The 17,581-nt window shown below is 36.6% G+C and overlaps 1 protein-coding gene across 6 annotated transcripts in view; it reads right to left on the bottom strand.

Moving 5' to 3' along the window:
• Positions 1–668: 668 nt before the first annotated feature.
• GTF2H2C (GTF2H2 family member C) overlaps positions 669–17,581 on the bottom strand; it is a 33,024-nt gene continuing 16,111 nt past the window's right edge. For all 6 annotated transcript variants that reach the window (XM_001364875.5, XM_056824946.1, XM_056824945.1 and 3 more), the window contains 11 exons: positions 15,253–15,303; positions 14,792–14,846; positions 13,697–13,802; positions 12,051–12,141; positions 11,868–11,955; positions 11,382–11,489; positions 8,057–8,120; positions 7,084–7,187; positions 5,542–5,644; positions 1,775–1,814; positions 669–990 (listed from right to left, as the gene is read on the bottom strand). In XM_001364875.5, coding sequence (XP_001364912.1) covers positions 871–990; positions 1,775–1,814; positions 5,542–5,644; positions 7,084–7,187; positions 8,057–8,120; positions 11,382–11,489; positions 11,868–11,955; positions 12,051–12,141; positions 13,697–13,802; positions 14,792–14,846; positions 15,253–15,303 — 930 coding nt within the window. In that variant the 3' untranslated portion in view covers positions 669–870. The remainder of the gene's footprint in view (positions 991–1,774; positions 1,815–5,541; positions 5,645–7,083; positions 7,188–8,056; positions 8,121–11,381; positions 11,490–11,867; positions 11,956–12,050; positions 12,142–13,696; positions 13,803–14,791; positions 14,847–15,252; positions 15,304–17,581) is intronic.

The raw sequence follows: 17,581 nt of genomic DNA, 5'->3' as shown, positions 1-17,581 counted from the left end.
CAGAGTGTCTGTTCCTTCCAGCAGAGCCCCAGGGCTGCTGGGAATTCTCTTAAGGAACCTCCATGAAGATTCCACCTGACTTCTGAAGGTAACCCTTCAATCCTCTCTTGAGCCAACCAACCTATTCCTACTTACCAAGAATCCCTAATGAGACCAAATAATTAACTATAATCACCCCGAGCACCGTTCTTTAAGTGAGCCCAACATGGCTGCTTGCTCAGGGTACCCTTAATCAGGACTGCTCAGCCCTGGCCTGGACCCTTCTATCCTTAACAAAGACAAGATTCCAACCCATTTTCACAGGCCTGGGGAAGAAATTAGGTTAGAATGAGCTGCGAATCAGGCTGGCCTTGGGGGAGAGGGGCTAAAGGGAAATTATTTCACAAAAATATCCACTCTCCAATATTAGTTTTCCAAATGGCAGAAATATCCATTAATTTCATTGAACTACATTCCCTTGTTTCACTGAGAAACAACAAAGGACAAAATTGCAGATGCTGCAGAACAAATATCAATCACAACTAGAAATGATCATGAATGAGATTTAAAGGCTCTAAAAAACAAGTTACAGACCTGAGGGAGAGTGTTGAAAAAAACAAGCTGAGATTAAATGTTCTTCTAGGAAACTGGAAAGAACTAGAATGCCATATTTCAGCAATACAACGATAGAAGTTATATAACAAGGAAAATTTTATTAAGAAAAATATTAAAATGTCTGAACACAAAATATTTCCTTCAAGCAAACCAACAAACCATTATTTTCAAATTCTTCTTTATGTTTTACAACCATCCATCTCAGGACAACTTCTCAAGTCACTCTATCATAGGTTGTATTTTTCTTTTTTATGAAGAAATATAGAAAAGATGAAGTCAAACACCAGTAGGAGCTGGATTCTTATGAATACAACCAGGGCAGCAATGCAGAGATTCATGAATAAACAAGTCACAGTCCACACAAAATACATTTTGGCACACAGTACAAATATAAACCTGCAATAAAGTGTAGAAGGAGGGGTAGAGAGAGAAAAAAAGTTGAGATTAATTGGCAAATGTTAAGTCCAATACAGTAATTTAAAAAGATATACTATGCCCAGCTAGCTAGGAGTCCCTCTCTCTAGAAGGGGATTAGTTATTCCACTCTTAGTTCTTTATTAATTCTCCCCCTACTTAATCTATTCATTTTATAACAGTGGTAGTTAAATAGTTTGTAGTAATAAAAGTGAAAGCAAAATTTCAACAGGACTCTTACAATAAAATACTTTTAAATGATATTTTAAAAAATTACTTAATAGTAATAATAATATAATTAGAAAATATTCTGGCAATGTAAATTCTAACTAATTTAACATTTATGAAGCAAATTGTGGAATTTTAGTCCCCCCTTAAAATAATAACTAAAGCATTCTACCAAGAGTAAGCAGCCAACTACTATTAAAGTACAACTCATTAAACTTTTCAAAATAACAAACTTTGTTTTCTTCATCCCCTTCCTATTGTTATTTCAAAGTGACCTACGAAACTGAAACCTCAGATATGAACTTTCTCTTACAACAATTATTACGCATCACTTCAGGAGAAATAGTTAGAGAGCCTTCAGTGAGTGTTTAACCTCTGAACTCTCCATCTCCTAACTATGACACCAGTGTGCTGAGGAAAGAGTCATTTAGTCTGGGAATGAACTTAATCACAGTCTGGCCCTTATGTACTTCTCATAACACTCTTCCTAAAAGAGGAATTAAAGACTTCCTGGTAATTAGAAACCAAATTAACTTACATGTTGATCTTTTAATTCTCCTAGGCATCCATGACAAAATCTGGGGGAAAAAATTTAAGTTACTTTAAAAAAAATCACCTCTAAAAAGATATTTTATCATCAGTATATGAAGTACTAAAATTATTATGCTCCTAAAAATTATACTGTTATTTTACTACATCCCAACATTCTAACCACTGGAAATAGTAACAGAAAAATACATTAAACTATAATCAACCGAGATCCTTGATTAGCAAGATTTTGTTGCACTTGGCTTTTAGAAGAAAGACAGAAATAACATCATTAGTATCCGTCAAGAAATAAAAATGAAGGCATTTCGATTGTGGTTTAAGGTTTGCAAAATGCTTCACAGATCTGTCCTTTTGCCCTCACAACCGCCCTACAAGCGGAGTGCTATTATTATCCCCATTTTCCAGAAGACGACACTGAAGCAGAGGTTAAGCGACAGGCCCAGGGTCATCCATATCTGAGGGGAGAATTGACCCCTACTCTTTGACGTCAGGTCCAACATTCTCCACTGCACCCCCTGGTGTTCTCTATCAATTCATCCAAGCAATCAGGCCATAAGCACTCTGTATATCTATCAGTTCCTAGGAATACAAAGACACAAGAAAACTAGGTTCTGTCCTCAAGAAGCTCACGTCCGAACAGGGGCATGAATAGGAACACATAGACACAAAATACACACCCGAGAGGTACAAGAAGCACTATCAGATCGGGGAGGCACGGACGCTACACAGGAGGAAGAGGAGGAGGTAAGCCTTGACGTAAAGCAGAGATTCTAAAAGATGAGGTGAGGGAGGAGCGTGTTCCAGGCAGAGGTGAGTCAGTACAAGGTTACAGAAAAGAGAGCTGGAGCAGAAGAGGTAAGGAATAGAGAGTGGCCTAGTCTGGCTAGACGGTCACTCATATCATTGAGGCCAGAAAGGTAAGCTGTGGCCAAGTTGGTCTTAAATGCCAAGCAGAAGGGCTTATTCTAAAGGTAAGAGGACACGATGGGAATTTATTGATTCATTCTGTCAAAAAACAAATTCCAAGGGGCAGCTGGGTAACTCAGTGGTAGCTCAGTCAATACACAGTATTGATTCCAAAATGGAAGGTAAGGGTTTAAAAAAAAATTTCCAGGATTATCACTTTTACCAGTGTAGAGAAGCAGAGCAGTAGCTGTATGGGGGAAAGGAAGGCAGAAAGAGGGAGGGAGGGCGAGAAGTGTAATAGAGGCTGGCACTAGAGAAAAAGTGCCAGACTGAAAGGTATGTGAAATTGATCACCTCAACGGGGGACGGGCCCCAGGTGTGAATTTCCTGAGGAGAGAAGACTCTGGCTGGAGAGCAGGGAGGCGCTCTCGGTCTTGAGATGTTGAAGAGAGAAGGTGGATAAAGACTTTCTCCTGAGGGTTACCCACTTTTCCTGCTGGTGACTGGAAATCTTTCCCCCCCCCCCCCAACACTTCCCAATTGAAGGGACTTTCTGAAGAGTCTGAACTGTGGGCAAGGGGCCAAACCCAGGGTGAGTCAACCTGACTTTCTCTCAGGGGGCTCAGGCTGCCAAGGCCTGAGTTCCCCCAAAACTCAATGAGGGAGGGAAAGGGTTTAGGTAGAGACAGGGACCCCTTTTTCCCACTTTCCTTTTTCCCATTCTTCCCTGCCCGTTATTCCTTTGTATTATCAGATTGAGTTAACATTAAGTTATCTGTTCCCCAAGCTGAATGTGAGTGAATGGATCAAGGGGAGACCTTTTGGGTCTCAAGTAATGGAGGCGGGACAAGAGGGACAAGAGCGAATTGGGGAGAGCAGCTTTAGCTAAGGAGGGACAGCAGAAGGGGGAAAATCTTCAAACCCCCTCTCCTTTCTCTGAGCCAACCTGTTACATCTGCTGTCTCCCCTGAACCCTGCTTTGTGGGAAGGGGGGTTTTTCTCTTTCCCTCTCTCTCCATACCTCGGGGTCCAAGCCTCCCTTTGGGGGTACATCCCTTCTCATTCTTTTTTTTTTTTTAAGAAAGAGGAAGGGAGGGACGGGGGGAGGGAGGAAGGAAGGAAGGGAGGAAGGGAGGAAGGGAGGAAGGGAGGAAGGGAGGAAGGGAGGGAAAAAGGAAGGAAGGAAGGAAGGAAGGAAGGAAGGAAGGGAGGGAGGGAAAAAGGAAGGAAGGAAGGAAGGAAGGGAGGGAGGGAAAAAGGAAGGAAGGAAGGAAGGAAGGGAAGGAGGGAGGGAGGGAGGGAGGGAAGGAGGGAGGGAGGGAGGGAGGGAAAAAGGAAGGAGGGAGGGAGGGAAAAAGGAAGGAAGGAAGGAAGGAAGGAAGGAAGGAAGGAAGGAAGGAAGGAAGGAAGGAAGGAAGGAAGGAAGGAAGGAAGGAAGGAAGGAAGGAAGGAGAGGTCATCTTTGGCATATGTGCCATAGGTTTGCCATCACAGGACTAAACCAACTTGACTCAATTATTTGACCAAGTATCAGTTTCAGCTTCAAGTATCAGTTACAAATCATTCTTATCTAAACTGAATTTTCCCAGAACCTAGCATAATGTTTTGTGCACAGTAAGTGCTTAACAAATATATATTTGGTTAATTAGATTCTAACCTTTAAAGCAAAACCTCTAACAAAGATTTGGGTACTTTATAATGAACATAAAGCCATTTCTGAAAATAATAAAAGTTTCTTCTAAAATACTCTCTAATTCAACTGTGGGAGTAGAAGCACAGAAGAAAAACAACTGCTTGATCACATAGGTCAATGGGGATATGATTAGGGATGTAGGCTCTAAATGATCACCCTAATGCAAATATCAACAACATGGAAATAGGTTTTGATCAAGGACACATGTAAAACCCAGTGGAATTGCGTGTTGGCTATGGGAGGGGTGGGAAGGAACATGATTCTTATAACCATGGGAAAATGTTCTGAATTGACTAAATAAAATTTAAAATTTAAAAATAAAAATTTTATTTAAAATTTAAAAATAAAACAAAATAAAATACTCTCTAATTCAGATCAACATTCCCCATAACTATTGAGTTTTTAAATCACAAAAGTCATAAAATGCGGTATAGATGTGGACAGCCATAGAGTCATGACTTAATATATGTATTCTAGAAGACCAGATTTGGCAATGGATATAGTTTGAGTTTTCAAGCCTCTTGTTATATTTTAAAAGTATTCTAACAAAAAAGGATGACATATTTGGATCTGGCATTTTACAGCACTACAGAACCCTGCCCCTTGCAACATAGTTAGATAATTAGTGCGACTGTTAACAGAGGAAAGTGTGGAGGCTTGAAGAGGGGAGTGACTTGCCCCAGATTGGTCTTTCTGTCTCTCTCAAATGCACACACACATGCACATACACACACATGCCCACACAAATACACACATAGCAAAGGTTTCATTACTCCAACACAGTCCTTTTGCCACACTATAGGCTCATGAGATCAGAACTGAGATGTAAAAAGGTCCCCTTAGAACATCTGGTCCAATTCCTTCTTTTTAGAGATGAGGAAAGTGAGGCCCGAAAGGTTAAATAATATGCCCAATATTACCCAGGACTTGAATTCACATCCCTTTGATCTAAATCCAGGATTCTTTCCACTAGACTGCACTGTACTCTCTCCCCATGCAGAATCTTATTTTGACAACATTCACCTTCAGCTGACTAAAATAAGGGATCTTTACAAGGTGAACCTTGTTACCTAGTTAAATTTAGAGATTAACAATCTATCCAAATGTTTCCATAGGATTTAAACTTGTAATATATTATAGTGACAAATCAAGTTTACCTCTCCCCATTATATTCTTCCAAGGAAACTTCTTGAAAAGCATCCAAAGGAAAGAGATGATGATAAGACCGTGCCAAATGGGGAGCAGATACCAATGTTAAACCTGGCATTCAAAACAAATAAGTTTAGTCACTGAAAATAAAAGATAATGCTTTCACAATAAGACAAAAATGGAAATATCCCACATATTCTATGATAGCACATGTATAACCTAGATCATATTTCTTGCTGCCTTGGGAAGTGAGAAGAAGAGAGATGGAAGAAGAGAATATTGATCACAAAAATGTCATGAAATGATTATTAAAAATTGTACCTACATGTAAAAAATAAACATTTAAAAAAGGCAATGACAGAAACCTAATTTGATAAACCTCAACTAAGATATGTCCTATCAGTTCTTGAGAACATCAAATTCATGCATCATTTTTAAAGTTTACCTTTGTTATTCACTCATTTCAATTGTGTCCAATTCTTTGTGACCCCATTTGAGGTTTTCTTGGCAAAAATACAAAAGTGGTTCGCCGTTTCTTTTTCCAGGTCATTTGACAGATTAAAGGACCTGCCCAGGATCACATAGCTAGTAAGTGTCTGAGACCACATATGAACTTAGGAAGATGAGTCTTCCTGACTCTAGGCCTGGCACTCTATCCATGCCACCTAGCTATGTCTAATAATAGAGCTTCCACAAAAGTATTCAACTGTATACAATAAATAAGACTCCAAACTCACCATTCCTATTCTTTATAATAACTTTACTTTTGTGACTGTAAAAATTGAATTTTTTTTTTAAATTAAGGACTCTTATTTGATCATCTTACAAGGGCTATCAATTCCTTAGGTAGAGAGGAAAGGAACTCTCATTTCAAAACCTAGTTTACACTTAAGCACCACGGGAGTTATCTTTTGTGTCTAATAGCCTTAATTTAGCATATTTTTCTTTCTTTTTTTTTAAGGTTTATCAAGTGCCTTTTTTTAAGATCCTTTATTTTCCCAATTATATATAATAACAATTTTCAACATATATTTTCCAAAATTATAAGATCCAAATTGTCTCACTTCCCTTTCCCCTCTGAGAGATAGTAAGCAATCTGATCTGGATAATACATGTATTATCATTTACATATTTTTCTATAACTTTCTAAACAATGCACCAAAAACATCATCAGAGCAAATCTGTAGGCAACTGTGATTCTTCCCTAAAATAAACTGAAGAGAAATGCTTGGTTCACTGTATAAAAGCAGACATTATGAACATTATGAACTAAGCAATTTATACAGGCAGGGTAGAGAGAAATCCTTTCTGCTTAGCTCAGAAAAGATACAGGAAGAATGAAACTTTTACATTTACTTAAATCAAATTCACCCGGAAGCCTCAGAGTTCATCTAGTCCAATTGCTTCATTTTATAAATGAGAAAACCAATGCCCACAAAGATTATTTTGCTGATCAAAAGCCATCTAAATAGATAGCAGATCCATGACTGGAAACAATCATGTAGATCACCTAGTTAAATAAAAAGAACTTATGAGTAATAGTGACTTACCACAGATTTTGCATTCAACTGGAAGTTCAGAATACTTTGCCCGACACTGTGGACAGAAGTACCCTCCTAATGTAAGGCCTGGCTCAGTACTGCTATCCAAATGCCTTTAGAAAAAAAGTTTGAATCACCACTTTTTTAAACATAACAAAGAATTTTCCTAAGAATTACTACTAACTAAATGGATGTAACCAAGATACCAAATGTTTAAACCTTGTGCCTAAAATGATATGCTCTTTTTTCTTAAAGAAAATTTTAATGATAGCTTATTTTGACATCACCTACACTTCCCAATACATCCTTACCTTTTCCTTTTCCAGAAAATTGTCCTCAATAATAAAGAATAAAAAAGAGGGGGGAAAAAGGTCAGTCAAACTAACCAACATAACAAAAACTGACATTATATTCAATATTCCACACCCAGAGTCTCTTAACCCCTGTAAAGAAGTGGGATGACATGACTTCTCAGAGTTCTTGGGTTCAAACTTGGACATCATAATTTCACTGAATTCAGTTTTGTTTTGTTTGTTGATACTACCGTTCTTTCCAATTACACTGTTCTAGTCATCATGTAAATATAGTTTTTCCTGGCACTATAGCATTTGCTTGACTTTGCATTAGTTCCTCTATCTTCCCATGCTCCTCTGTAGTCATAATAATCATCTTATAATGCAACATATCCCATTACAATGATATATCAACCTTTTTGGCCGTTGCCCAATTGAAGACCCCATTTATTTTGAGATGCTAAGACATTAAATATTGACCCCCTTAATGTTCAAATACTCTGGGATTGATTCATATCAATTCTAAGAGCAATCAAACATTTAATATGAAAATTAACATTTGGGACAACAAATTATTTTAAATGAACAATTTCATTAAAATTTCATTATCTATTTTGTTCATAATGCAGGACAAAATATTGGATAATGTACATTTCTGTCAATGACAAAAATGAAAAATCTTTACTTACGCCATGCTGAAAGAAGGTTTAGCATCCTGATCAGATAGAGAGGCAATGGTGTGCTGAGGAAAACCTTCAAAAAAGAAAATGAATTAATTTCTATCTCTGAATCAAATGACAATTCTACGATGTGGCTCCTGTATTTTTTTCATATACCAGTACAAAGACAGTTTGAGCAAATTTCTTTTCTAACAAAGGAAGTGGGTAAATTAGCCACCCAATGATGAAAATGAATAGAAAAGAAAGGAGGAAAAATTTATGTGCCAAGTGCTGAGAATACAAATAGAGGGAGACAAAATGAGACAGTCCCTGCTCTCAAGGAGCTTATACTCTAAATGAAAGAGCCAAGACATAAAGGAGGGTTTCATTTCAGGCAGATAAAAAAGCCAAGGGAAACTTGGGTAACGGCAGAGAAAAGAGGAGGTAAAGTGGCAAGGCTACAAGGATCTTAAGGAGCAAAGGTCCAGCAGGTAGTCCTGTAACTGAGAGGATAGTAGGTCCAAGGGTCAAAATGGAGTTCAGCTCTGGGATACCTTTAGCAGGTATAGAGATGTAAGGGGGTGCTATGTGTGTCAGTAACCAGCTGGGAGAAGATAACAAGTGTCTAGTAGGAATTATAATATGAAATATCTGTGTTATGAATTCTCTAAGAATATAGGGACTTAATGCACACATCCAAAGACAATCAGTGAACCATGCAATTATTAGATGACTTTGCTGAGGACCCAAAAGTTAAAGCAAAAAAAGCTTACCTTTGAGTTACCTAGTTAACCTAATAATACAATCAGGAATTCACAAAAAAAATATGCAACTTTACTTCACTTTAGCTGAGTGGATAGAAGTGGTGATGAATCAAAAGTTATTATTATTTAAAAGTTAAAATTCTCAAAAATAAAAATATTGTCACAATTTTCTTACTGTATTTCACTACCTTCAATATGAAGGGCTACTTCATTTACAAAAAAATATTTTTTCCAGTTACAAGTAAAAACAATTTTTAACTTTTGTTTTTTAAAAATTTTGAGTTTCAAATTCTATTCTTCGCTTCCCCTCATTGAGAGGCAAGCAATTTAATATAGACTATACATCTTTAGTTATGCAAAATATTCCACATTAGTCATGTTGTTATAAAAAAAAACTCAGACTGACCCCTTAAAAAAAAGAAAGAAAAAGAAAATAATTTGTACTTAAAAGTAGATATGCCATTTTTACTTAACATTTTTTAAATAAGGGAAACCAAAAACCCCTAAAGCTCTAAATAAAACATGTTAACAAATAAGAGAAAAAATCGGGAAATATACATTTAAGCATTAATTATGTGAGAAATATAGCATCACTTTGTACAAGCAAAGAATTAAATGGCTAATATGGCAAGAAATACATAAGGACATACATGGCAAAAATGAACAGTCATCCCACGAATGTGTTCTATTTCCATTATGAATCCATTCTATCAATGTAATAAAATATTATTGTGCTGTCAGAAATAATATTCTGAGACTTATAATAATACAAAGTGAAATAACCAAAACCAAGAAAATATACAAAACTACTACAATGTAAATGGAAAAAATACACAAAACTGAACACTGCATTTATAATGACCAAACTTGGCCCAGGAAGAGCTGAGAAAATGTACTAGCTTTTTTATGCTGCAAATAACGTCAGATTTAGTTGATTGTTTTCCTTAGTTTTGCTGAACTACTTTTTTTTTTACCATTCTGTGATAGGGATGGTTTGCTGGGTAGGGGAGAAGGGAAGAACAAATATGGAGGTGATGTAAAATACATCAATAAAAAGAAAAGGATTTTTTCCTTTAAAAACTGTAGGCTATACCATTTGATGCATATATGTTAAGTGCTTATATTACTTCACTCTCTATACTGCTTTTTATAGAGAAGTAATTACCTTCCTTGTCTCTTTTAATCGGATCCACTTTTGCTTTTAGCTTTGTCTGAGATGATGGCAACTTCTGCTTTTTTTTTTTCTCAGTTGAAGCCCAATAGATTCTGCTCCATCCCCTTACCTTCACTCTGTTTCTACCTACCTCAAATGTGTTTCTTGAAAACAGCATATCAGAGAGGTCTGGCTTTTAATCCACTCTACTATCTGATTCCATTTTATGGGTGAGTTCATCCCATTTAGACTCACAGTTATGAATACTTTCTGTGTGTTCCCCTCCATCTTGTTTTCCTCCTTTAATTCTGCCCTTTCTCTTCACTCTGACCTTCCACACCAGTATTTTACTTTTGATCACTCTCCCCATCCTCCTCCCTTATATTACTCCCCTCCCCACCATCCCTTTTCTTATTCCCCTTCTACTCCTCTACAGGATAAGATAGGATTCTATATGCCAGTGAATCTGCCTTGTTATTCTAAGTCAATTCCCATGAGAATAAGGGTTAAGTGTTGCCCATCACCACCCTCATCCTCTCTCCTCCATTGTAATAGTTTTCTCCCCGACCCCAACCGAGGTCTCTTTCTGATATCATTTATCTCTCCCCAATTTCTCTCAGTGCAATCCAAAAGGATTTTTAAAAATTAAAAATGGCATTTAAAACAAAAACGAATATCTCAACATTGCCCATGTTGAATTCATTAGTATTAAAGAGGCTGTGGGAAGGTAGGCACACTAATACATTGTTAGTAGAGGTTGGAATCAATATTAACATTTTGGAAAGCAATTTGAAATTACACAAATAAAGTGAATAAAATGTCATTACTATTTGGTCTAGAGATTCCATGACTAGAGACTGAAAATTTCACTAATAGGGATACATCCCAAAAAAAGAACAAAGCCCTCACAGACCTCAAAATCTTCACAGCAGCACTTTCTATAGTAGCAAAGAACTGGGAAAAAAGTAAACATTCATTGCCTAAGGAATGGCTAAACAAACTGAAGTAAATTAACATAATGAAATATTAAATAACAATATGAATTCAGACATGAACTGAGAATAAAGTAGGCAGAATCAAGAAAATAATATGTACTATAATTACAACAATGTAAATTTAAAAAGCAACCACTATAAAACAATCTAAAATGAATGTTAAAAAAGTTACAAAGAAAAAGCATGCCCTTAAAGAAGAGATATGAAAAGATACAACTCTACTCCTTTACAGAAGTGGGACTTTTACAGTCTGAGAACACTTAATTATATTTTAATATATTTTCAGAATGTTCTGATGTATTTTTTCATTTAAAAAATAAATTTTATAGGGGATAGTTCCTTTGGAAAGTGGAGGGATACTAAGAAATTCTGGCAATGTAAAAACAAAATCAATCCATCAAAATGTTTTTTAAAAATAAAAATAAATTAAAACGAAAACTTACCCATACGAATAAGAGAGCATTCAGAACTTGAACTGGCAGGGGGAGGACTCACATGATGGGTTAAGAGTTCTTTATAATGACTTTCATCTAAAATAACATGGTATGCTCCTGAAATTGAGAAATAACGTAAAAAATTCAGCCTTTAACCAGATCAAATGATGTCTTTTATAAAATGCCATTCATTTAGTAATAACAACATAAAATTCCAAATTAAAAAAGCTTTAAGGTAAGTCATCATTAAAAAGGCCTTATTTTCCCAGACAGACATTTGTAGCTAGGATTAAAACGCAGTAAGTCCAATAAAGAAGCTTTCTCAAGAATTTAACATTAAGATGTTTCCTTGTACACTCGGATTTCGCCTCTGAGAAACGCTCCCTCTCAAAGTGCCTTAGTTCTGCAAAGGGCTGCCTTCTAGAAGCCGCCGCCGCCAGTAAAAGGAAGGGCTGCCACTAGTCTGGGCTGTCAGAAAGGCCGCCGCGTACGCACCGCCGGTCTCGCGGGCAAGCACCGTGCACACTCGGACCTCCGCAGACAAGCCGATCACCGACACCCTGATCTTGGCCGCCTTCAGCGTCTTCAAAAGAAACAAGAAAGACAGCGCTGTCACTGGACGTGTCACGGGGCGGAGCGCACAGGCAGGCCCGCCCACTGGCAGGTAAGGGGCGTCACCTTGATGAGGTCATAGATGTTGGACGGGTCGCACGTGGTGAGGCTGCTGAAGAGGACCAGGACCTCCCTGCTTGTGTGCCCCGGCATGTGCCTGAAGACAAAACAGGACGGCAGGGTGAGCACAAGGCAGTCAGGGGGCTTCCCACAGGAGGCGATCATGGCCAATGTTAGACCCTTTGGATGCACCATTTGTAACGCGCTCCACACGGAGAAACACCCACACTTGGAAATGCTTACAGAATGGCAGGAATGTTCCAAGTAATATCATATTTAGGAGGATTTTGCTTACAAAGCAATTTCCTCAAACAACTCAAAGAAGTACCGTCATGTGATTGTAGTATAGATGAGGAAATAAAAGCTCTGAGTGGCCACATGGTGATACAGTAGGTGCCAGAAGGATTCGAATCCAGGGCTTTCTAACTCAATCCAGGGCGATGGTTGTGCAGTAAGGTCAGATGACTTGCATGAGTAATTCAATTCACTTCAGAGTAACTAACAATGACAATTCTGACATTTCGGGAGCATTCTAAGGTTCAGAATTAGTCATTTACAGAAATTATTTGAGTTACAACAACTAGCATAGTATTTCTTTTTAGACCCTCCCCTTCCACCTTAGAGTCAATCCTGTGTATCGGCTCCAAGGCAGAAGGGCGGTCAGGGCCAGGCCATGGGGGTCAAGGGACTTGCCCAGGGTCACCCTGCTGGGACGTGTCTGAGGCCAGATTGGAACCCAGGACCTCCCGTCTCTGGGCCTGGCTCTCCCTCCACGGAGCCCCCCAGCTGCCTCCTCATAGTACGTACTTTAGGTATTATCATTCCCAACTGATGAATGGCACAAGCCACCCTCAGAGAACCCGAGCGAGCTGATGACAGCCAACAGCTGGGAGGGATGACTGGGTCCTGAATTCAGGTTCTGACCTTTCTGCTCTCATCAAAGTCTTAACAAACCCTTTCCAGCTGCCCGCTATCTGCAGGGCACAAAGCTGGGCACTGGAGAAAGGAGAGGAGCTTGAGGAGATGGGTTTAGTGACTCCTATTTTGGCCATGCGGGGTTATTCCTTACGTCCAGATAAACTGGAAGACTGGACTGTGATTGGCAGATGAGAGTGAGGTAAGCCGGGCATATATGAATTTCAGGCAAGGACACGAAGGGAAGCATTTATCATCAATGAAACAAAAATCAAATGATGAATTCTTTTCGTTTTAATCCTAGTATCAATTCTGGGACAGAAGAGTGGCAAGGGTTAGGAAATGGGGGTTAAGTGACTTGCACAAGGTCACACAGCCAAGAAGCGTCTGAGGACAATTTGAGAAATCACCAATTCTTACAGTGACTTTTTAAACCACCAATCAATTGTTTTTAGATATTCATGACACGAAACACATTTATTTTGAAATCGTTTAAATGGTTAATACTTGTCCGTGTGTCCTTAAAGCTTTGTAGCTAACAGTACTTGCCTTCTGAAACCTAAGTGGGGGAAAAATGAGTCTTTTTTAACATCCCCTCCCAATACAACATAAATGCCCCTGTGGTTTCTCTAGTAATTAACGATTTTGTTACAACGGTGATTTTAGAGACCCAGACTAGCACTTTAATCCCTTTAATAATCGGCTTAAAATTTTAAATTAAGCAATAAAATACTGACTTTAGAGTCTGCATAGCCAGGCTTAGGGAATTGTAGAGAGATGGCTCTCCATGGCAGGTCATATCGACTGCTTTCTTGAGAGAAGCTATATGCTTCCTTGGATTTCCTAAAATGTAAATAAAATAATTTGTGTATTTATCAGTTACAAAATGAAATTGTAATAAGATTTCCCCCTAAAATACCTGTATTTTACATAGGTTGCTAACAGGAAGCATTCTTACAATCAACACTCTTCTCAAAAATAATAAACAGAATCCCATTTTCTTTTACTCTGAAACTAGCTCAGGACAAAAATTCTATTTCTATAGGGAAGTGCTTTGCATACCTATGCAAGGTGCTAACAAACGCATTAAGCATACTGATGCTGCTGGACTGAACTTTAAATTGAAGCTGAGGAGATTTCATGAATGGTTCCTTGAGAAGATGCTAAGAATATTTAGGTTGAAGGTTTCGTTTGGCTTGGTTAACTCAGTGGGTGGCGTGGTCCCTTGGCATTCAAATATTGAAAAAACACAATGTAGCTAGCTCATTAATTTATGGTTTATTTTTCTATCTCCTAACGGTACCTACAATAGTACTTTGTATTAAGTCCTCCAATAAATAATTTTATGTAAATTAATCTCTCTCTTTATCACTCCTCAGAAAAACATAAATGAAAGATATTAACATAAAAGAGTTCCTGGAATGAGGCCACAAGAAAATTTAGAAATCTTCTAGACCGAGAGGTCTTGTTATGTCGTGGTCCTTTATGGTAATTGGTGAAGCTTATGGCTATCTCAAAATTATGTCTTTCAATACATAAAACAAAACATATAGAATTACAAATACAATCAATTATGCTGAAACATAATTATAAAAACATTTTTTTAATTAACAGATGCCAGATTAAGAATCCTTGATTCTAGTCCTATGCACTTATTTTACAGATTAAGAAATGACAAGAAGAGTTAAGTGAAATGCCTCTTAGACTAATGTTCTTTCTACAGTATCATGCAAGAAAATTATGTTTTATAGGTACAGTTTCCAATGTTTCAAAGCCCATAACCTAACCTAAACAGCAATGATGAACACAAATGTATATCAAGTGGGACATACCTGACAGTTCTGTCAGCTTTTCAGCTCTCTTACTCTTAGTTACGATTATCCCAATCTCAAAAATAAATCAAAACCTTCTATTAATCTTACATATTAAAAACTTTTATTTTCAGAAGAATTTGAATAAAACAAGAAATTAATTACCAAGAGATCACAATTCATGGGGGGCATTTCTTTATAACACTTTTTGTAAAATAATTTTTGTCTAATTAATTCAATTTTGAGGTTCCACTCTACCCTGATTAATTCCCAAGATTCATTATTTCCTTGATTGTTTAGTCTAAACCAAACACTTAAGATACTGACTGATCCAGGAAAATATGACAATTCATTACTGATTTTTTAAACTCCTACATATTCTTTTAAAAAAAGAACATTAAAGGCAACTGATATAGAATTGATTTCATTTTATAATAATATAACAGCAATTTAGTTTTAATTTCCATCACAAAGGTACATACCTGACTAATAGGATTCTGATCAAAATATTCCTCTACAAAGTATTCTAATAACTGTAAAAACAAAAAGGGGAAATTTACATATTAAATAAATAATACAAAATTTCCCAACAATAGACATACAAAACTTGATAAATACTTATACAGATATCTCTTCCACACTGTGGGATTAGGGGAACAGCGCCCCTGCAATGTGGAAAATCCACATGTAACTTTTTGACCCTCCTTCCGTACCATAGAAGCCTGAATTCTTTCTTTTTCTTTGAGGGGGTATTTACAGTACATTATATTCAATTCTGAGTTTCTAAACTTTTTCTGGGTTGCTAGTTTTTGCATGTCATCTATGACTTCTGCAAAATTCCCTCAAAAACTCCCATTTAATTTCTTATGTCGAAGTGCAATATATGGAAACCACACTGGGAAAGTCATCAAGTAGAAGGAATACCTGTACTTTCTCTTCTAGTATTCTGAATTACATACTACATGTTCTTCAGACTTTTCCAATTCTTTATTTCATTTACAATATAATCACACGCTCTAAAATGATTGCTAAGATTTTTAGTACTGCAGATGTTTTGAAAAATGCATAATTAAAATCAAAAAAACATAACTACTAACTACACTTTAAACTTTATTTTGGCTCTCTTTTTTTTTTTAAAGTTTATTTATATAATTAATTTGAAATGTTTCCCATATTTACATGAATCATGTTCTTTCCCTCCCTTCCTCCTACTCCCCTCCCATAGATTTTGTATCTTTTTTTAAAAAAAATCAAAACTGAATGCTGCAAAATTATAATTAGGAAGTCTAGCCCAAAGAGACATGGCAAAAAACACCTCCCAATTTCTCTGAAGAGATGAGAGATCAAGGATATGGAAAAATGCATAACATGTAAGACTTGCTTGAAAATTCAATTAGTTTTGTAAAATTTCCCCCTTTTTTTTTTCTTCTCCTAAAATTCCTTTCTATAGGGGATGGCTCTCTAGAGGCAGTGAAGGGAGCAATATAATGTAAGTAATACAAAAGCAAAAAATTTCAATAAAACTTTGTTAATGCCTCTCCCCATAGAGCTGCCCTCTGAAACAAAGAAAATAGGAAAAGAACTGAAAATTTATTAACATATGTAGCATTTCACACCCAGAGTTCCTCATCTCTGTACTCTGCATAATTTTAAAAATTCAGAGCAGCATCTAAATCAAAACCTCATCTTCTGATGTATACATAGGTAAAAAATCTAACTACTCAAAACATAAAGCTAACTGAGGTGAAACAAATTTGCAAGCAAAGTACTTCTCAATTACTGAAAGTATTAAACTCTTTTGTCTTTGTTTTCAGAAAGTTATTTATCATTTCTCCACACAAAAATGAAAGGATTTACCAGTCTGGGTGCTCTATTGATAACTGCTAAAAATTAAGTTATATGGATTCTACTGATTTCCAAGAAAATTCGATTATGTATTTAATGGCAAGGTCTGACCCAAGATATGTTTCTCTTTGATTGTTTTTAGTTGAATATATTTTACTCATGAGCTTTTTTAATGAAATCATTTTAGAGGAAGTGTGGAAATGAAAAGAACACTACACATACTTTTTATGTATGTGACCATAAGCAAGTCACCTAACCTCTTTAGGCCTTGGTTTCCTCATCTTTAAAATGGTGGTAATGATGCTTACACTCTCTCACTCCTAGATTATTCTGAGGAAAACATTTTGTAAGCCCCATAAAGCACTACATATGTGTTATCATTTTTAGAACCTGGGAAAGAACTTACGTTTTTCATTGTTTTATATTGCCAAACTTACATACTAAGATATTCAATAAAATTCTTCACTTTTCAGCTAGTAGCTTTTCTCAGATTACAATTATGATTTTAATCAAAGCTGTGAATTCAAAAGTAGATTTCTCTCTCAGCACACAATACAGTCCACCCTCCAGTGTCTGACGTTCTTCCAAGGTTGTTTCCTCAGATGAATAAAATCAACAAAATAAAACTTTACTGAGACCACACTAATTTGGAATTCTTCATAAATCCCATAGGGAGTTTAGCTAACTTTATCTTTGAACTACCAAATATTTACTATTACATTACAATATTTACTAACTAAATGATTAAAAAGGAATACAGAGCAAATGCTTAGCCTATTCAAGATAATAGTCTACTTTCAATTAGGTTAAACCCACACATTTCTATTCTATAAATGAATGTGCTAATTAAAAGTAATTCTCTTTTTTTATTAAAAGGATTATTTTACTTAGCAATACTGCTAACCATAATGCAGTTATAATGTATGCATAAAAACAATAAATAAAATTGCATTCATTCAAAAATAG

This window comes from Monodelphis domestica, chromosome 3, assembly GCF_027887165.1.
Source record: "Monodelphis domestica isolate mMonDom1 chromosome 3, mMonDom1.pri, whole genome shotgun sequence".
NCBI lineage: Eukaryota > Metazoa > Chordata > Mammalia > Didelphimorphia > Didelphidae > Monodelphis > Monodelphis domestica.
Note: the sequence above shows the minus strand (reverse complement) of the source record. Positions and strands in the feature narration are given on the sequence as shown.